At 42.0% G+C, this 22,202-nt stretch overlaps 1 protein-coding gene across 6 annotated transcripts in view; it reads left to right on the top strand.

Annotated features, from left to right (window-relative positions):
* The window catches only part of TTYH1 (tweety family member 1), a 90,726-nt gene that overhangs the window by 45,436 nt on the left and 23,088 nt on the right, over positions 1-22,202 (top strand). For 3 of the 6 annotated variants that reach the window (XM_026712035.2, XM_026712036.2, XM_026712037.2), the window contains exons 3-5: positions 9,989-10,100; positions 14,470-14,690; positions 16,526-16,621. In XM_026712035.2, coding sequence (XP_026567820.1) covers positions 9,989-10,100; positions 14,470-14,690; positions 16,526-16,621 — 429 coding nt within the window. Of the gene's footprint in view, positions 1-3,912; positions 3,985-6,288; positions 6,363-9,988; positions 10,101-14,469; positions 14,691-16,525; positions 16,622-22,202 lie in introns of those variants that run through there. The other 3 variants (XM_087917960.1, XM_087917959.1, XM_087917961.1) reach the window with 3 other exon arrangements.

Raw genomic sequence — 22,202 nt, 5'->3', positions numbered from 1 at the left:
AAGATATACAAAACAAAATCCTGGGGTACCCCACTGCTTACTTCCCTCCATGTGGATATAGGTCTACATATTGAGTATGATTTGTCAGCCAGTTACAAACCCATCTGGTGGTGCTGCTCTCTATTTCACATTTTTCTAACTTACCAAGAAGTAGGTTGTAGTCTACATTATCAAATACTTTCCTGAAATCCAAGCATACCATGTCCACAGCATTTCACTGATCCATGACTTTAATCACTTTGTCAAAAAATAAAATAAGATTTATTTGGCATGATCTGGTTTTGATTATAAAGATTATAATCAGACTTTAATAAAAAATATGTATCTGTTTGATCCAAAACTTTATAGAAAGACTCTTGAAAAATTTTAATGTAATTGTCCTAGAGCAAAATAAAATCAGTTGCCTGCACCTTTAATAATGGTCACGGTAGGGAGAGAGCAGTGTTAACAGTGTTAGTCTACAAAAGCCAAAAATCAGGAGGAATCTGGTAGCACATTTTCAAGCTAACACGTTTTATTAATTTAAGACTTTGTGAGCTCCAGCTCATTCATCAGATGCAAGCATGTTTTTTAATAAAATGTGATAGTCTGAAAAGGTGCTACCAGCCTCCATCTGATTTTTATCTGTGGTGCAAAAAAAAGGAAAATTCAGTAAGTGGATTTTTCCCTGCAGGTAACATATACCGCATTTCCCTGTCCTCTTCATCTCTTCATATAGCAAGAGTGCTTGTGTTTCTGTTCCATTGACCATCCTGTTATAATTCACTGAAGATGTCAGGCCTTCCATTAATAATCAGCGTGGTACAGAAAAGTAATGAAGGCGAAGGCAAGTATTTGAGGAGGAACATTTTTAAAATTTCAACTGGGTCAGGAGTAGGGTACATTTCAAAAGCTCAGAAAGTTTCTCGGGCTGAATTAACTGTTTCTGGAGAACATTGTCTTATGTGATGTTTGTTTTTAATTCTTAAAACAGCAGATCTTAAACCCTTGTCCAATTGACCCAGTAATATTCACACGGATTAACATCAGCTCTTCAAACCTCATGCAGAATACGGGTAGTCCTCGACTTTCAACAGTTCACTTAGAGACCATTCAAAGTTACAACAGTGCTGAAAAAAATGACAATTGTTCATATTTACGACCGTTGCAGCATCCCATTCAGATATCTGGACACTTGGCAACTGACTGATATTTATGATGGTTGCACAGGTCCTGGAGTCATGTGATCACTTTTCACGACCTTCTGGAAAGCGAAGTCAATGGGCAAGTTAGATTCACTTAACAACCATGTTACTCATTTAACAACTGCGGTGGTTCACTTAGCAACTATGGCAAGAAAGATCATAAAATGGGGCAAAACTCACTTAACAACTAGCTCACTTAGCAACAGAAATGTTGGGCTCAATTGTGGTCATAAATTGAGGACTACCTATATTTTCAAACCTTCATGAAAATTAAAGTGAAATCTGCGTTACCGTGGTCCCATTGATGTCCTCTACAATCTGCGATGCTGATGCTGGAATGACAAAAAATGTGTGTATGTATACTTGTGTGGTAATGTTCCAGGCAAGTATGAAATAAACACAATGTCACAATACTTCATCATTTCTCTCCCCCATCCCCACGCCGCTCCCCAGTTTATCTCTCCAGCTACCTTTGAATAACCCACTTGAAAATGAGTGGTATCATTTTGTGTTCTTTCTCTTGCTAATAACAAGCTCTCATCTTAGTTCCGGACCTCGATGTGGGAGGAGCCAAAATGTTTGGCCCATTTAGGGATTGTATTGGCAAATGTGAAAGTACCAAGTCTACCCCTTCTGAAAAAAAAGCCCGTGAAAAATCAGGCAAGCAATTTTTATGTTGAGGAATGGTCTAAATATTAGAAAGATATGAAGTACATTCCACCCTGAAGTTCCACCTTTAAGGTTGCAACATAGCTATATACTGAAATGTGTATCTTTGCAATAGATTGTCCAGACGCCTATATACTAAGACCCCTGTTTATAGAAGTCTTATTCTGTTTGGATGGATGAGCTATGCGATTCTCTTGCTCTTTGGAGTGCATTGTACCAAAAAGCCAGGTGGCTAGGAAATATATTTAGCATAAAGACCTTTATTCATTTAGCCCAGGGAAAAATGGCCAGATGGCCAGAGATAGTTCATCAGCCAGATGCCATCCATTGCAGTGCAGAAATCTTCCTAGAGCCATGGATGATTATTTGTTCATTAATCTGAACAGCGCTGGTTCAAACTAAACATCTCAGAGTTCCTTGGTTTTCTGAATTTGGTAGAGATGTTTTGTGAATTAGGATTGGGAGCCAAGGGATGTTTTTTGAGGAATGCATCTATGGATACAGAAACCAGTAAACCTATTCCAGATACATGGAAGTTGTACACGATATTAGAACATCTGGTGTCATCATATACAGATGAGATTAAAAAGAACTAGTGCGATCCATTATTCCAAATGGAATTTGCTACCGATCAGATTCTCACATAATCCATGCTATCTAAAGTGCAGGATAGAAGGTAGGTTGTAAATCATTTATTGATAGAGTGTTGTAACTTATTTAACAAACCATGATTCAGCTATACATTAGCTTAAGGCTCAGTGGAAATTTGAATATGGATTTTGCTGGCCTTAGCTAAGCATGGATTAGGTCTGAGAGACCCAGACCAAAGTCCATCCTCAACCATGGAAATTTACTGGGTGTCTTTGAGCTAGTTATACTTAATCTCAGCCCAATCTACCTCAAAGGATTAATGATCTGGGGAAAACCAGAGAAGGCAATGCTGTATAGTTCCTAAAGAAAAGAGTATATATAAAACTATCACAGCATCTCTTAATGTTTAAAGAGTGTGAAGGTGTATAGTGAAGAAAGATTCATATCCAATAAATAGTCTAGAATTTATGTAGGAAGTCAGAGCACATGCTAATAGAGAATACTGCCAAGCGCAGGAAATCAGGACTCTGGGCAGTTCAGATGAATGTATAGATAGTTTTATTACTCACTAAAGCTCTCTACAAGAATCTGAACTACTAACGGTTAAAACGATAGATCAGAGTCACTGGAATTCAAAGTGGGTTGGACTTAGATGTCTTGTAGGTACGAAGGGACTTGAGACTGATGACATGTTTAACCACTCCCTCATGCTTAGCCTTGTCATCTCCTATATCTAAATCCTACCCCCAAAATATATATAGGATCATCTGAAGACACAGTTGTTTTGCAATTTGAAATATATGTAGCCAAGACCACAACCAAGAACGAAGCTAGTCCATCACAACTAGATTCCGATCATTATGCTACATAAGAAACTTTCATATTGTTTTCTGCTCCCTGGTTCAGGGTGGACCAGGGAGCAGATGCAATGGAATCTGATTGCATCATGGCTCTGATGCCTAAAGAGATGCCATCTTAGGGGTAAATGTGTATATGTGGAAGCTGCCCCCAAAATATCTCAAAGGAATACACTTAAATGTTGCTCCATGCCATCTTAATCACGAGACCGGAAGGTCATCCTAGGATGTTCCGTGAAGGAAAATTTTCCTTTCCTGTCAATGCTGGGACAAGTTATTGGTAGATATTGGGGAATGAAGGAGAGAGATGTAACAGTTGTGAAGAAAAAATGGTTATACATCCCTAAGAATAATGAAGTTGCAGCCAAGATCTTTTGCATTCATAATGATGGTTTAGGAACTGCCCATCCCAGGTTGTGCAAATAGAGTGAAGCTGCTTCCCTCTTCTGCTGGTGACAGCCCCACTTAGAGGGACCAGACCAGGAAAGCAACTCTGCATGAAGGCTAAAACCACCTTTACTGAAACTGACTTAGTATAATAGAATTCTTATAAGTCTGATTGTTCTGTACCTCTTCCTCCTCTTCCTTGTAGTTCAGTGAATTAGGGAGGCATCTGTTCAAGCCACTTCTGAATATTGTCTGGCCGTCCTGGACTTAAAAATGTTTTACCATCTTTTGCCCAGGTAACAACTCCTGTATATTTAGATTTAGAACTTAGACTTAGAATAACTGTATTGTCCCTTTGAATGTACACTAATCGGCATACATTAAAATGAAATTTTGTTGCATGCAGCTGTCGAAGGGTCTCCACCTCCAATATACACTACATAAACAATGTAAAAAAATGAATGATAAAATAAACAAATAAATACAAAATTATGCATATACCCACGTGTATTATATGACATGGAGAAACAACACAGAGAATAACTCCATCATGGGTCATCTTTCTTACCCACCAGAGGTGGTATCATTAAAGATGTAAAACAAAATCAGGGCTTTCCGGTGGTTGCGCCTTTTGCAAAAGAGACAACCGGAAGGAGAGAACTTTATTAATGGTGATCTCTTCCTCTACCTTCTGCTATCTATTCATTTGAACTTCCTGAGGTGGGATGGAGTTTGATGCTGCCGTGTGAAAAACTGGGAGATGGGAAGGGATGGAGGTCACTCACGTCAGATTTCGGAACAAATCCAGAAGCTCAGTGAGATGATTCCAGATCAGATCATTGAACCACGCTGGAATATATTCTGGAGGGTTGGTGGGAGCGTGGGATGGGAACCAAGACCCCAATTTCTTTGCATAGGATGGAAGCCAGGGATCTCTCCCCTCCTCACCCCCAAAACTTTTTATCCCCCCCCCCGCCCCCTGCCGGTCTGGGAACTGCCTCCAGTCTAAAGAAAAAAAGCTTGATTATCATGAGAATGACACTGCTTTTCTCCCGCCCTGCTTGGCTGTGAAAGGAGGAGGATGAGGGAGGTGGTTGTCATAGAAACAAGATTTAGGGAGAAAGGGAAAAAGAGGGGGCCTTGTGTGACTGAAAGATTCAGAGGCAGGAATGGGGGGCAAAGACCTGGGTGGAGGGAGCAGGGTAAATACATGAATGGAAGGAAGGAGAGGGAAAGAAAAGGAGAATGGATGGGATTGATATGTAGCAAATGATGGGTAAAGGCTGAGCAGGTGGGCCCGTGAAAAGAAAGTCAACTCCCAGAATACTCCCACGAATAAGCTAAATGGGGAAGCCCTTTTTTTCAGACTCAGGTGCCTTTGGAATGAGTGGCTCAGTCACCATTTGCTAATCTTGGTCCTGCTCCAAATGCCACAAGTTGAGCTGACTAGGAAGGGATGGTTGGCTAGGAAGTTATTCAACATTTGTCAGTGCAATCTTTCCTAAATCGAGAAAGGAAGGAGTGGTTTTCCCACACCAATTGTAACTCAGCATTAGCTTAATGGGGAGAGGACTCTGTCTGTCTGTGTGTGTGTGTGTGCATGTGTGTGCATGTGTGTGTGTGCATATGTATGTGTGTGCGCGCGTTTGTGTGTGTGTGCAACTCTTCTTGTTCTTTAATATTCTGATGGTTCTTTTGGCTGCTCTTTCAAAATCACAGGAAATCATGGAGGAGTCAAGAAGTGGGACTTCTGGGTTTGATTATAGGTTGTCTTTCTTTTTGTTCATAATGAACAAAAGCTAACTTGCAACTAAGTCCACGTTGTACTAATGGATAAGTTTATTGGGCAAATGGATGGAAAGAAAGCATGTACAATGGAACTTCTCCAGAAGTGGAAAAACCCGTGTGAAATACACAGGCATGCCTTATGGAAACGGCTGGAATATAGCACGAGATGTGGACTGAACCTGAACAGGTCAGCTTTAGGAGGATGGATGGAGAAGGAGCAGCCACCAAGATAGACTGAAGAAAAGATGCTTGGTATTTTGGTCCCTCTTGAGCTAATCGCTATACTTTCAGTTGCAGCTGTTTCCTGCGTGTTTGTGTCATTTTCTGAAAGGCTATAATTACCCAACTGCATGCTTCCTAATTACAGTTAAGAAACAAGCTGGGGAGTGGGTGAGCAAGCACAGGTTGTCAGGATCAATCCAAAATGATAGAAAGAAATAGATGAGACGATACTTCCCTGTACATTGTTCCTCTGGTTTTTTTTCTCTCTCTCTGTCTCTCTCCCTCCCTCTCTCTCTCTCTCCCTTCCTCCCTCCCTCCCTCCCTCCCTCCCCTCTCTCTCTCTCCAAATCCGTTCCCAATCCCTGGCAGCTGCCATAAGGAGCTTACACAGTTTTGCCTGACTGTAGTTGTGGGGGCAGCTTCTGTTTGCTTTGTGCGTATCTGTGGTCTTCCCTAATTTCCTTTCCTGTTGTCTCTCTCCATCTGTACAGTTTCATCTGATGTGATTCCTCTTTGTAAGTCATCCTTACTCCTTCCCCACTTTCAAGGAAGAAGAACCCTCCTTATTCTTGTCCAATTCTTTTTTTCAGGACATGATGATGCTGTAGCATGAGTGACTGCCTCCCATGTGCTTCCAAACCCCGTCCATGAAAGCCCACCACAAGTAATCTGCCATTCTTTGCCTGGTCTCATCAGGGGGGACCAACAAAAGGGGTGGAGATTCAACAGACAAAAAAATCATTTTGTGTAAAGTCACTGAGTAGGAGTGTGGGAACGTATTAGGATCAACAAGAGGCTATTTTCAAGGTCATCTTCTATACCTCTTCTCTTTGATGCTATTCACAGAGAATCAGGTCATTTTAACTAGGCTATTATTCCCAGGTGGAAGCTGTTTAAAGGCATTTAAAAAAATGCATGTGTAATATAAGTAGAGCCAAAGCTTTATTGGACTTAGCTTGAGATTACTGCAAAAAAGAAGAGAGAGACTTCAAAAAAAAAGGGGAGGAATGAATTTCAGATGATCTCATTCTCATGCATGTTCATTATTCCCATTTCTGTACGACTTTATAAGTCTATAAAAAGCATCCATGAAATTCACATTTGAAGACCCATTTAAATATGTCTGTTAAATATATTTTCTCTGAAGTTACTTATTTCTAAGCGGAGCATATCATAAAATATACATTTAAAGTAAATGTTGATGTTCCTTTGAACAGAGAATCGATTGCAAAATTCAGAAACTGGGGAGCGTGACTGCCTATTTGGCTCAGAGTGTGTGCATAAGATCAGCCTGTGTCAGCGATCAAATTCCTCAAGCATCTCTCTTGCCATTGTGAGAGATGTAAGAGGTAGGCAGAGTCAAGGGGAAGAGAGATGCTCGTAATGTAGATGAGTTTTTATTGTCCTGAGTGGTTTTCACACTTGGCCAGGCTGTCAAAATTGGGAAAGAAGAAAAGTGAAGGGGTCCACCGTGTCCTTCCTCTGTTCCTGGCCCCACCTCCCTGTCCCCAAAAAGAAATAATTACTTTTTAGCTGCAGAATTACAGATCCTTTTGGGGTCTGGAACATGGATATTGAATGTCCCACTTTCCAAAGAAAGACACTCTAGTTTTACCCTTGCACAAAAAAAGGAAAAAGCATCACTATAAACTGCTATATTACATTGTTGATTAAAAAAGAGCATACTAGAGGTATCTTTATGTGTACTCCAGTTTTATTGCAATGAATCTCTAACTCAGCCAGTAATATTCCTGGGTAGAAGGCTGAATACAAAACAGAAATGTGACTGAAAGATAAGAGAAGATCTTCTAAGGATATCTAACCTCCCCCCCCACCCCAATAATAACCAGAATGCAAAGGAACAGGTGCTGTTTGCAAATATGTAAATAAAATATTTCCAGAACTATAAATATATAATTAGCACGTGATTGGGCAGAGAATACAAAACCTTTTCCTTCTTCACCACCTGAGATGAAAGAATGATGTGTGTTTCCTCCCAGAAGCTAAACGTGCTGCTTGAGAGGGATCAGAAAGTGATTTATGCTGTCAAAGAACTGCCCTTTTGCCTCCTGGAGACACTGTTATTGCAAGCGGCCTATTTTATGTGAGAAATCATAGCACAATTGCAGGCATTTATTTTTTAATCATGGTTTGGTAGCTAGTAAGATAGGAAGAAGAAGCAACACTGGGACATCCTTAAAAAGGAAAAGAGCTTAGGTTTTCACATGGAATATAGAAGAATATTTGTTATATTAACCAATAGACTTTTAAAGTCCTTATATTTAAATTTAGTTTAGCTTGACCATTTATTGATTGGCTATGTGCCATTCCATCAATCAGATTCTAAGAAAGATTATCTTAACTGTAGGTGGTTTACAATGAACACAATAAACATCTATGAAATACTCATACAACCCAAACAATTAAGAACCAATAAATATAATTTATAAAAACTCTTCCTAAATCCAACCAAACAGATAAGGTAGTACCTCTGAGGAAGACTGTTCTCACCATTTTGTGAAACATCATCAGGTTGTATAAGGGCACATTTGATTTTGTGTCTGTGCATACATACAGCTACAGACCTATATACGTTTTTGTAGAACATATACATGTATAGATGTTTCGTAATGCAATGGGCTTGTATAAGTACGTTGGTATCACAGAATGTTGTACAGGAGGAGGAGTGTGGGATTGCAAGATTTGTGAAGTGTGGACTAGAATGGCTAATTATATCTAGTCTGTGTATTTAATGGAGACCTGTGAATCGGGTCAGCTTATTTTAAGATTTTACAGGCCGAAGAGAATTGCCAGGCTTTCATATTAATATGAAGACATGCACCTAATGAACCTATGCTTCTGATGTACCAATTTAGAGTCATGTGAGGAACTGGGGATTATTCTATGCTATGGGAACAAATAAACCCCATCAAGTAAAAAAAATGAGCCTGTCAGTAAGAAGGCTAGGCTATAACATTCTTCTTCTGATATAACTACCAAGCTTCCAAGACATTTTGATAGATCACTTCAGAAGTGCTATTCAGCAGGTTCTGACCAGTTCTGTAGAACTGGTAGCAGAAATTTTGAGTAGTTTGGAGAACTGGTAGCAGAAATTTTGAGTAGTTCAGAATACCACCTCTGATTGGTCCTGCCCCCATCTAGTTTCTGCCTCCTGAGTCCCAGCTGATCGGCTGGGTCTTTTTTTGTTGCCCTGCACAGGAGAATGGAGCTGGAAAGCAGGTTAGTGGAGTGGGGAGGGAATGGTGATTTTACAATATCCATCCTCTGGAGTGGAGTGGGAATGGAGATTTTGTCCTTCCCCTGCCATGCCCACCAAACCACACCCACCAAGCCACAGAACTGGTAGTAAAAAAATTTGAATCCCACCATTGGATCACTTCCCTATATCACAATGTTTCTCAAACTCAGCAAATCTATAATGGGTGGTAGCATAGCTGGCTGGGGAATTCTGGGAGTTGAAGTCTCCCTATCTTAAAGTTGCTAAGTTTGAAAAAACACTGCTCTACCACCTTTAAGATGCTTCTGAACAGCGTCCCTGAGGCAATTACCTCATCCTGCCTCAAAGTGCCACTGCCCATGTACTTTACTTACTCCATAGGGAAATACAGTATTTTAGAAAGGAGGAAGATTCAAGAAGGTACAGGTAGTCCTCAACTTACAACTATTTGTTTAGTGACCTTTTGAGATTATAACAGCACTGAAAAAAAGTGAGTCATGACCATTTTCACCCTTATCACCATTGCAGCATCCCCGTGGTTATGTGATTTACATTCGGATGCTTGGTGAGTCACTCATACTTATGACGGTCACAGTGTCCCAGGGTCACGTGATCCTCTTTTGCAACTTTCTGACAAGCAAAGCCAATAGGGAAACCAGGTTCACATAACAACCATGTTAGTAATTTAACAACTGCCGTGATTCACTTAACAAATGTGGCAAGAAAAGTTGTAAAATGGAGCAAAACTCACTTAACCAATTTCTCACTTAACGACTAAATTGTGGACTCTGTTGTGGTCATAAGTTGAGGACTCCTTGTATGTCCTATGGATGTGCTTGAAATAGTACTGCACATACATTGTCTACTTTAAGTATTATATCGTGAGGCATGATGAGAGAGTGATGCCAGGAAAAAAAAAGAAAGAAATAGGATTGTGAACATTTTTAGAAAAGGACATACCCATCGTTAAGGAAGAAGGCTACGAGGTTTCTAAATCCTTATGCTCATTTATTTCTCCTTCTTTTTCTTCCGCTTATCCCAACCCGTCACAGCGCTGGGATCGGCATCGGTTTCTATGGAAACAGCGAGACCAATGATGGAGTATACCAGGTCACATATTCGTTGCTCAGTGCTAACCACACGCTAAGCTCCATTGACAGCCTGGTAAGAGAACAAATGGGGAGGAGGCAACAGATCCAGGAAATACCCCTGAATGTTTTATGCAACCTCTTGTCCTCAGATGAAACTTGGAAACACATTTATGTTCACACATCCTAGAAATGAATCAAAGGTTGAAATTAATTGTCAACAACCTTGGATGAGATTTGTGACTCCTGACTCAGGCTTCTCTCAGGGATACATATTGAGTGTGAATTTGATGGCCTCTTAATATATGTTGCAAAGGGCAGCTAACGTGATGCCTTATGGATACTAAAAGGTTATTTATTATTTTACAAGTATTGGTGTGCAGGTGAATAGAGCAAAAACCATAATCTGATAGAAGACAATATTTGTAGCTCAAGATTGAACGGTGGGGTGGCCTTGGTGCTCTTTGAGCTCGGTGGTTTTCTTGCAGATATTTCATTACCACATTGGGTAATATCATCAGTGCTGGAAGGAGGAGGGATGTTGATCTCTTTTAATGCACTAGTGCAGGGGTCACATGTGGCTCTTTCATCCCTCTGCTGCAGTTCTCTGTCGCCAGTCAGTAAAAGGAAAAAGTGGGGGAAACCAGAGTTCGGTTGGCTCCAGAATTGAACAGGGCCTTCTGGTTAGGGCCTTTGTGGCTCTTTGAGTGTTTAAGGTTGCCGACTCCCGTACTAGTGGCTCAATGCCTCGATGAGCAGAATTAACATCAAGGTTAGTAATAGACCAACAATCAAGAAATAAACAATAATCCAACCAAGGAACTACCAACTCAGAAAACAAGCTAACAGCAAATCATAGCCTAATCAAGGAACCACCAAGTAAAAAGAGAGCAAACTCCACTCCCTTCTAGCACTGATGATGTTACCTAGTGTAGCGTTGAAATATCTGCAAGGAAACAACCAAGCTCAGAAACCACCAAGGACCCTACACAAATTGCTTTTCAGTGGAGACCGAGTGGAGCAAGTAGCCAGTTTGAAGTTTCTGGGTGTTACCCTAAAAGAGGACCTGACCTGGGGTGCCCACATTGCAGCCCTGGTCAAAGGGGCCCAGCAGAAATTATATTACCTGAGACTTATCAGAAAACAACAACTGAATGGAAAACTGCTGGTGACCTTCTACCACCGCACCATAGAGAGCATTTTAACATACTGCACCTCTGTATGGTTTGCCAATTGCATAGTGGCAGATAGGAAAGCACTCCAGAGGGTTAACGCCATTGCCCAGAAGATCATTGGTTGCCCTCTCCCCTCTTTGGAAGAGCTTTATAGCTCCCGCTGCCTTAAGAAAGTTCAAAATATTCTTAAAGATCCATCTCATCCTGGGAACCTTTTTTTTTGAACTATTACCATCTGGCAGATGGTACAGAATAATAAAAACAAGAACAAATAGGCTGAAAAACAGCTTCTATCCCAGGGCAGTAGCTCTTTTGAATTCTGCTGTATAGTGTGGTGTCTGGGGTTTCTGGTTCAATGTGTGAAGGTGAAGGATGTGTGGTTGTGTTTATTTTCACGGTCATGGTCATGATGTGCACTGAAGATGGTGTTTGATTTCGTTGTACGAGGTGCAATGACAATAGAGTAAACTAAAAAATAGAACACTGCTAGAGAGAAGTTCTGTGAAGATGGGCCCCAGTACAAGTCCAAAAGCTCAGAAGACTAAACCTCTGGTTCCAGATTGGATCCTGCAACATTATCCTGGGAAATATATATTCACCTTCATTCATCAAATAGGGTTCTTTGTGCTCTCTGAGCTTGGTTGTTTTCTTGAAGGTGTTTCATTACCAAACTAGGTAACTTCGTCAGTGCTAGTAGGGAGTGGGGCTGGTTCTCAGTCACTTTCCCTGTCAGTGTTAGTAGGAGTGTTCCTGGTATCTGCAAGAAAACCAGCAAGCTCAGAAAAAACCAAGGAACCCCACAGTTCAATTCTGAGCTACAAATATTATCTTCTATGGACTCAAGTAAAATCCAAAAGCAGTTGCATAACCTGTGAATCACCAGCGATGCACGGATTACTGCATAGACAATTTAAGCTTGTATTTTATTTTCATACATTTCATATGCTTTCCACCAAAAGCAAATGTCTTTTTCATATTTACTCATTTGCTGAGGAAACCCCACTACAGTACTTTTGCATGTTGCAAAGGATTCTGGGGCTCCTTATGTGGCACAGTTACTTCCCATCAAAGGCTACTAAACCAGTTGGATTTCATGGTATGAACATAGAGTGTGATAGGTATGGTACATTCTCTTGCAGCCATCTACTGCAGGGAAGGTAAATAATGATTTTTCTGTTGGAAATCTATTTGCAATTTTCTAGGTTGTTTATTTTGAAATATTTATAACCTTTGTGCTGACTCCCAAAGTACTTAAGAACAAAAAGCATACAATGATCAAATCTGATAAAAACATTCATAAAGTAAGAGCAGCTGATAGAATGAAATTCTGAACAGCCTGCAGCGATAAAATCTCAACCCTCTACTCCACACACACACACACACACACACACACACACAAGTTATCAAGCAAGTCAGAAGAGCAAGAATCCGAAGAAAGAAAGATAGGGGTGTTCTAATGCCAGGGTAGCAACGACACAATCATGGATGTTCCATCTGCTTGATCTTTGAAGGTGGAAGGATTCAGGAGGATATTCCTTGGAAGGAAAATTCAAAGCTTGGGTTAAAATACATTTTAACTACAAATAGCATCCCATTATTTTAACATGGATCAAGTAAACAAATTATACTATATATTCTTTCTCTCAATGATCATTATATTCCTCAAAGGAAGTCTTTGTCAAGCTCCTTTTGCAATTCTACTGTGGCAATTTCAGCAAATCTCATCTGTAAATTCAATGTAAAAATAAAATGCACATCATTCTTCTAGTTTAATATTTGCACATCTTTTAAGTCATTAAAGTTCATTTGTAAATACATTATTTCATCTTCCTTGTTGTTACCTTTTCTGAATCTACCTGTAAGTCAATTTCAGTTTTATTCAAGGGGGCTTGTTTTTCTAATTTCTAGTTCTTCCAAAAATATAAATAACTTGAAAACATCCTACACCAGGGGTGGGCAATGACCCGCTGCAGGGTTGCCTCCTCCAAGCAGCCCACCCGCCCGCCGGGCGGAACCCTTCCCGCTCCTCGGCAAGAAGACGCTCCCGCCTGCAAACTTTGCCTTTGCAAAGTTTAAGCCTGGAAGCCCCGGGAAAAAAAGGGGGATCAGCGGGGACTCACCTTCGGAGAAATCGCACTCGAAGGTGATTTCGAACTCCCAGCTGAGGCCTTTGCAAAGTTCTTCTTTTCGTTCCTACCCCAAGACCGCTCTGCACTGTTTTGCAGCTTTGGGGGCCACGCGGCGCAGGGCAATATGCCACGCTCTGCGATTTTTTTTCAGGGGTGGGCCAGATTGGACAGTCCAACGGGCCAGATGTGGCCCGCGGGCCGTAGTTTGCCCACCCCTGTCCTACACTCATTCATTTAAAAAAAAACAACTTTTTAAAAGTAGTGTTTGGTGCCCTCTGGTGTCCAACCTTTGTCTTATCAGTTATTTTGAAGTATGAACATATAAATTTTCCCATGAGAAAGGATCCTTTCAATTCATTTCAAAGTCTTAAATCAAGTTCATTTGAGCTCTTAATCTGTTTAAAATTTTCTAAAGCCAAGACTACATCATTCTGGTGTTGTGTATTCTTAAAAAAAATCTTTTTGTTACAAATCTTTAAACTCGTAGTTATTTTTTTTCCTCAAAGGATTAAAGAAAACTCACCTGGTGATTTCAATAAAACTTACTAGTCTGAAGGTTCTCACTGTTTAAAAAACAACTAAAAAAATTAAATACGCAATGATTAAAAACTGTGTCTCAGTCAAACTTAGAGTTTGCACAGGCAACATTAGCAGCTCTAAGCACAATAGAATCCAATGACCCCTAGCCAATTGCAAGCCAACAGCTCACACACAAAAAACAACTGTTTGGAATACATATAGGGGTAATTTTGTGATCTCTTCTTTCTCCAAAGAGATTTTGGCAGGCCAAATCCCACATTCAAGTGCCATTTTCAGCCACAATGTGTCCCTCTTTTCTAGGAGGCATCCATTCATCATAGTGGCTCATCAGAAGCTCTTGGTGGTTGCCCCACTTTTAAATTGGATGGGTGGGGAAAAATAGTATATTCTTGAGAAGCAGCTTGGCTGTGAGCTATCTGGTGAAGTGGGAACTTTTGGCAAATAACATACTCTGTCATGAATTTGTTTGTGTAGTTTTTCATGTAGATGAACATCTACAATTTGCTGCCAAGACCATGAATGTCTCACAACACCATATAATATACATGACTCTCTTCCTCTTGGTGTATCTCAGCATGTTTATCTTCTTACACCCATATAGGTTTCTGAAACTGTGGCACTTATTTCAGCCACAGTACGGGGGGAACTGACACAGCTTGAGGAGACGCTGTCTCAGAGGACTGAACTGGTGGCTGTGGTTCGGAACACACGCCGCCAGGCTGAGGCAGTAGCACAGACCTTGGATGGCATCCCCTTCTGGAAAGATGCCCGCGGAGGAGCCAGCATCCTAGCAGAACAAGTTGGCTATTTGGAAGACTACCGGTAAGATTCAAGCCTGTGGTGTGGCTATAATTTAATGAAAATAAATCTGATCACAGTTCAGGAACCAACTTAAGGAAAGAAAAGTTGCAGAAACTAAGACTGGCCTCTATGTGGCTGAGACAAGGAGCTGCTTCAGTGCGTAGTTGAAAGCAGAGACTGGGTGCTAAAACTCAAATAATTTAACAACCAGTTTGCCCAAGATCAGGTTGTCTATCGTCGGTGATGTGGCCCAACCTGACCCTGGGTGAACTGGTTCTTAAATTACACACACACTCTGTGCTACCAAAATGGATCCTGGGTACTGCACTGCGCTGCAATGGAGAAATGGGCAACTGAGTGGCCGGCACAAGGGAAGGAGGAGCAGGGAGAAGAAAAAGAGACAGCGGCCTTCTCCTTCCCTTGTGTTGGCTGCTCTGTGGCCTGTTTCTCCATTGCAATGCAGCGCAGCACCCAGCATCCACTTTGATAGCGCGGGCAGGGGAGTAATTTAACAACTGGTGAGAACCAGCTGAATCCTACCATATATACAGGAGGTAAAGGATTTGGTGAATTTGGTGTAATAAAAACAGCCTTGTTTTAAATGTTGGAAAAACTAAAGAGATAATTGTCTATCAACTTAAGAAAAGGCAGGCACAGCCACACTTATTTGAGTATTAGTGATTCAGCGGTGGAGGTGGTTAGCAGCATCAGGTTTCTGGGTGTGCAGCTAATGCGTAGGTTGGCTTGGTTGCTCAACAGCAAGACACTGGTGAAATGGGCACAGCAGTGCCTGCATTTTCTGCACCGCATGAGAAAAGTACATCTTCCTCCCCCTGTCCTTACCACTTTCTATAGAGGGACAATCAAGAGCTTCCTGTCATATTGCATCACAGTCTGGTTTGGAAGCGTTACTGCTTCAGACAGGATGGTGGTGCAGAGAGTGGTGAGGACAGCAGAAAAGATTATTGGCAGTTTACTCCCTTCTATCCAGGACATGGCATATTATAAGCGATGCTTGAGCAGGGTCTGCAGGATTGTCTGGGGTGTGACACATCTTCTTCACCGCTGGTTTTCCTTGTTACCTTTTGGAAGGAACTTCATGGTATCCTAAGCAGAACATACAGATCCGGTCACAGTTTTGTTCCATATATAGTATCAACTTCGCGAACTCTCAAGTTTCCTATTTCTGATATATATTTAAGATGGACAGTGGTTTTTATACATACATACATACACACACACACGTGTCTGTGTGTGTGTGTCTGTGTGTGTGTGTATATATATATATATACATATATATGTATATATGTATATATATATATAATGCATCTATTTATATGTATATGTGTGTATGTATATGTGTACATATACATACATGCATGTATGCATTTAGCATGTGTACATGTGTGTTATGTATGTATGTATGTATTTTTGAAAGCAGGTAACAGAATTTCATTTTTAATGTGTACCAGTGTGCCCACAGTAAAAAATGACAAAAACGGTTATGTATACATTGGTGTCCATAAAGCATCTGACTCTTTCAGGTTCAGTGGAGAATCTTAGATCCTATCTGAGATGGTTGAAAATGAGGCAGCAAACGTTTGGGCATGAAAGATGCCACAATAGGGCAAAATAGATGGAAGGTGGACTCTGATGGAAGATGGTCTTCCAAAATCAAAGGGCCTGCCACAAAGACGAGGGGGACAACCTATTTTCCAAAGCTCTTAAAGGCAGGACAAGAAGCAATGGATGGAAAGTAACCAAGGAGAGATCCAGCCTAGGAATAAGGAGAAATTTTCTGACCGTTAGGACACTTCTTCAGTTTTACTCACTGTGTTGCTCTCTAACCTCCTCAGGTGGTTGGCCTACATCTTACTGCTGCTCTTGGACCTTATCATCTGTCTCCTCATCTTACTAGGACTGGCAAAGCAGATCAAATGGCTGGTAATCGTGTGAGTGCACCACCTGGTGGGCATACTTGGGCACAGAAATTGGGGGCACAAAGCAAGAGCAAACTTATCAGAGCTGTCCTAGATCAAGGGAGATTTAGGTTGATCTTCTATCATCCATCCCAGTTATGGCTGCAAAAGAATAAATCAAATTCTTTTAAAGATAGCCAATGTCTTGGGATTTTTAGTAGATAGAGGAAACGGTTGCTATCAGATATAACCACAGGTAATGAGGTATTATAAAGATATCCAGGGATGTTTAATAATCAGTTCTAAAGAGTCACACTGATTAATTGAATTTTCTGCAAACTGGGGAGAGATAACTTTGCAATATTCAATTTATTCACAGCTATGCTGCAAAGATAGCAGGATATCTCACAGGATAGCAGATCTGATAATAATAGGACTGTGCTAGTTATTGGACTTCCTGGACATCTGGTAAACCAGGACTTAGCAAGTCCTGGTTGAGCAACGAATGGGCCAGTAGCTGCAGGAATAATGGAAAAATGGTTATTTACCAATAATTAAAGATGCTTTCTGTGCAAACCCAAAGTATCTGGATTACCATTTGAACCCCATCGCTATTGACAAAAATCAGCACCAGTCAATTGCAAAAGGCAGCTTTACTTGGAACAACTTGCCACCTGCAAAAATGCCTTTAACACCATCCGACAAGATCTAATTATCCCAGGTCCTTGGGAGAGTAGCTAAAACTGCTAAATCCAGCCTTGACATCTGTCTGAACATACAATCCACTATAATGATTTGTTAAATTTATATGCCATCCAATTCCAATGATTTTTCAGATTTTGTTACCTTGCACATCAAAATACCTCATATACGCTGGGTTTGCACCAGATGTGTTTGGTCAGACAATTATGCAAACCTTTCTGAGCCAATTAGGCTTCTGTGTTATTAAGTTAATTCAGTTTAGTTAATCAAGGTTTACTATGCTGTGCTACTGAGACCAAAAAAAAAAAAAAAACCCCACCTTGGTTCAGGAGTATGTAATTTCCAACTTTGGTTTACAACTGGGTTCCTCAATCTGATATCCTACAGATATAAAGTCATTATCTCCTATTCCCTTCTCCTTAATTTTTTTTTTCTCATTGCAAGGCCATTTTTTTTTAAAGTACACCATGGCCATTCCTTCCTGGTGATTTGCAGCATCTTGTAGTATAACCCAGCCGGTTATAAAGCCTGCCCTCATTACTGTTATCTCAGCACAATGACAGTAGAAGAATGTTATAAATCACTGGTGAGGAAATGGATTTAGCTAGAGGGCCATTCTCTACTGCTGAGTTAAAATTTTATTTATGAGTCAGCAGAAACCCATACAGTATAAAACTTGCTGATTGCACAGCCCATCATACCTGCTTATAAAGCCACTGTGTTTTAGGGTTGATGTATTCCTTAGAATTTGTTTTCCTCCCATACCAAAATTTCATCCTCAGTGAAAAAACATCTATGGAAATTCTCGGTCATCCAAGTCATAATTGTTCCAAAGATGCTTTTTCAAAAGGTAAACTGAACTTTCTTTTTCCCTGAAGAGATTTTGCTTCTCATCCAAGAAGCTTCTTCGGTTCTTACTGAATGGTGGAGGGTGGAAGGATTTCTATTCCTTGCAGTCCTCTGGTCATTAGCACTCTTTCTGAGAGTCATTGAGGCCACTTGAAGGTTTATCTGTGCCCTTAGGGTCACTTCAATAGTTCAAATGGGGGTGGAAACTTTCCAAGAAACATTCCAAGAAGATTCCACACCTATTTGCACTAATCAGGTGGCCCTGAGGGCAGAGATAACCCTTCAAGTGATCTCAATGATTCCCAGAAAGAGTGCTAACGACCAGATGACTGCAAGGAATAGAAATTCCTCTTCTACCATTCAGCCAGAATTGAAGAAGCTTCTTAGATGAGAAGCAAAACATCTTTAAGGAAAATAGTAAAGTCCAGTTGCCTTTTGAAAAATCACCTTTGGGACAAAACGTGGGGGGAGGGAACCTCTCTTCCAATCATTTCCGTTAAAATGGGATGTGGGACTTAGGAAGGAAGTGAGTTTTGACTGGAATGGTGGTTTAGCTGTCTGTGAAAACTCACTCATGGTTCTGCAATGTTTTGATGAGTGCATTCCAAAACAGACCCACTTGAATGGGGAGGGTGTGTGGCAGACAAGACAGCCTCACCTCTCCTATCAATAGTTGTTAACCAAGCTTGTTTTCAAGCACCCAGACACCCCACAACCTTATTTAATACCCAAAGAGCGCTGTCCAGCTGTGAGATGCTTAAAAACAACCTGGCTACATTAGCCTGAGTTCCCCAATCAAACCCAGTGTCGGGCATGCTTCTATTCAAAACCCAAGAAAGAAATCCCCCATGTTTCCATGTTTGCAGAGAAAAGGTACTTTGAGTTAGAAGTGATAGCAATGAAAGAAAAGCAAGAACTGAGACAACAGGTGCAAAATTTATATATTGAAAGTTATCCTAAGTTCCCTCCCCCGAGGACACAGACTGGACGTCCAATCTCCAGAGAGTATGGTGTCATGTGGGGTACATCTTCAGGTGTTTTCACCACCACCCCGCCCAATCTGGTATGCCAAGATGGTTGACCTTAGCTGGGCATAAACAAGTCCATGCAGTTGCCCAGTGAACACGAGAGTATCCCCTGACACTTGGTCCGCACAGAAATTATCTCCACTCTCCAGCAAACTTTCCCCCCACCAAATACCAAAGTTCCCCCCTCCCCGTTTCTATGGCAGCCAACAGCAAGCAAACATCATGGAGGCTGATACCCAGGTTGATTGCATCTCCTACCAATCACCTGCCCACATTAACAGAATGGTTGGTGGAGCGCTTCGGATTGTACCCAGTTTAAAACTGCCTGGAACAACAATGTGACTTTGGGAGAAGATCAGGGTGGCTGCTTAGGTAAGGACTGGGGGATAAGGCAAAGGGAACACCAGGGGGACATTTAACAGGAGGAAAATTAAGCTGTTAAGACATATTTGTCTCATGTGTAGATTTAAGTGGGAAAAGGTTTGGAATACAGATTACTGCCCCAACTGAGCACAAAAACTATGTTGCTGTGAGAAATTTATTACATGGGTTTTGCCTCATTTTACGACTTTTCTTGCCACATTTGTTAGGTTAATCATTACAGTTATCAAATTAATAACCATGTTGTTAAGTTACTCTGGCTTCCCCCTTGTCAAAAGGTCACAAAAGGACCCCAGGACATTGCAACTGTCATAAAGGTGAACCAGTTGTTCAGTTGTTCAGCATCTGACTGTAAAATGCTTGACCACGGGGATGCTGCAATTGTCATAAGTGTGAGAAACGATCATAAGTCACTTTTTCAGTGCTGTTGTAACTTCCAACAGTCACTAAATGAACTGTTGTAAGTCAAGAACTACCTGTACACTGTTTGGCAATACTGATGTGGCCCTGTACCTAAGTAAGTCTCTTTGGTACTCGAACCCACTCCTGCTGGCTTGTTGCTCTGCGGAGCATCACCTACAATCATTGTGATTGTTAACATTCCTTTGTATCGTCTTAGTCAGACATCACTTGACAGAAAAGCCTTGTTCGTCAGCTCAGTCACAGAAATTGTATAATGAAATTCACAGCCAATTGTGTAAAAGCTCCCCTTGGATCCAGAACTGTGCCTTTCAGTTCAAAAGCTGTTTTTAAATTCAGATGTAATCTTTATTGTGGTGTGACCATCCCACAATTGGTCGGACTGCGAGGCTCTTCTTCCTAGCTGTGTTAATGTACATTCCTTTAGTCCAGGTGTTGGCACCCGTGGCTCCAGAGTCGCATTGGGTACTTTGGGCCCTCTATTATGGCTCCCTGTCTGGTGGTCCCACCCCTGGATGACCCCGCCACTCGCCCGCCACTCCCAGTCACTCCTCGCCTGGCCTGAGCACATAAGGGCGACAGCAGGGAAGGGAGAAGTGTCCGGGGCTGATTCTCTGATTCCTCACTCTTGCTGGAGCTTCTTCCAGCCCTGGTTGGTGCTGGGCATGCCTCGGTCACTTGGGGAGACTCACAAGCTGCTCTCTGACCCGAGAACCTGGCCTGACACAGCCACGACTGACGCCAGCCTCGCTTACCTGAGGGCTGGCGGGGTGGGAACGGGAAAGGGGGATGGGTCCACAGCAGCCGGCCATGGCTTTAAAACTTGTATGGGGGACTTTCACTGCCCGGGGGATGCTTTTCAATGAAAGTCGCCAACAGCATCACTCCGCTAGAGGAGTAAAGAAGCTCAGAGAAAGCCAGAATGAACTCACCAAGGATGCTTGGCTGTCAACTTCTCTCTCTCTCTCTCTCTCTCTCTCTCTCTCTCTCTCTCTCTCTCTCTGAAGCTGGGCCAACCAACTAGCTCTCCTTGGGGCTCTTTGCTACTCTTTTTCTTTCTTCTTGGCAACTTTTGGGAAATTCGGACTGGCTGGGGAGCTAGTGCGAGTTGCGGTGAAGGTTTCCTTTTCGGCAACCCTCCTCCTCCTCTCCCTCCTTCTAGTCATGACCCCCAGGGGTGGCTGCGGCAGGGCCGGGAGGGTGCACACAAGTAGGGATACCCTCTTCAAGTGAGCAGCTGGGGTCCGCCAAAACACAACAAAGGCACACCATAGACGTAGAGAGATACAGAAAGAGGGGGGAGAGATGGGGGAAGATAGAGAGGGAGATACAGAGAGAGAGGGAGAGAAAGAGGGGGAAACAGAGAGGGAGAGTGGGGAGAAATTCAGAGAAAGGGAGGAAGAGAGAGACAGATACAGAGAGAGAGAGACAGACAGACAGACAACACACAAGCGTAGAGAGACACGGAGAGAGTACAGAGAGAGGGGGAGAGAGGAGACGGAGAGAAAGGAAGAGCGGGGGAGGGAGAAAGAGACATAAAGAGAGAGAGAGAGATACAGAGAGAGGGGAAGTGAAAGGGGGAAAGAGAGACAGAGAGACAGGGGAAGAGAGAGGGGGGAGAGAGAGATACAAAGAGAGAGGGAGAGAGGAGAGATACAGAGGGGGAGGAGAGAGGGGGAGAGATGGGGGAAAAGAGAGAGGGATGGGAGGGGGGGAGAGAGAGAGATGTCAAAAGGGTTTTGTGCTTCCTGGTGTTTTTAACAACCGGTTCTCTGCCCTAAGGACCAGTTAGGTAGGCGTGGCTAGGGAGGGTCATGTGACTGGGTGGGAGTAAGTGATCGAGTTGGCCACGCCCACTCAGGTTTTGTGGCTCCTGGTGTGTGTGTGTGTGTGTGTGTTTTTCCTGTGGGAAACGGGTCCAAATCGCTCTTCGAGTGTTTAAGGCTGCAGATCCCTGCTTTAGTGCAGAAAATTTACTACCATATTGTTCGTCCTCACCTTACACCAGTTTGTTTAGTGGCCATTTGAAATTGCAATGGCACTGAAAAAAGTGACTCATGATCATCTTTCAACGGACGACCCTTGCAGGATCCCCATGTTCATGGGATCAAAATGGTGATGCTTGGCATCTGACTCATGACGGTTGCAGTGTCCCGGGGGGGGGGGGTATCATGTGATCCCCTTTTGCAACCTTCTGAAAGCAAGGACAGTGGGGAAGCCTGATTCACTTAACA

Source organism: Pseudonaja textilis, chromosome Z (assembly GCF_049901715.1).
Source record: "Pseudonaja textilis isolate UNSWEBS1 chromosome Z, rPseTex1.2, whole genome shotgun sequence".
NCBI lineage: Eukaryota > Metazoa > Chordata > Lepidosauria > Squamata > Elapidae > Pseudonaja > Pseudonaja textilis.
The sequence above is the reverse complement of the archived record's forward strand: the minus strand, read 5'-3'. Positions and strand labels throughout refer to the sequence as shown.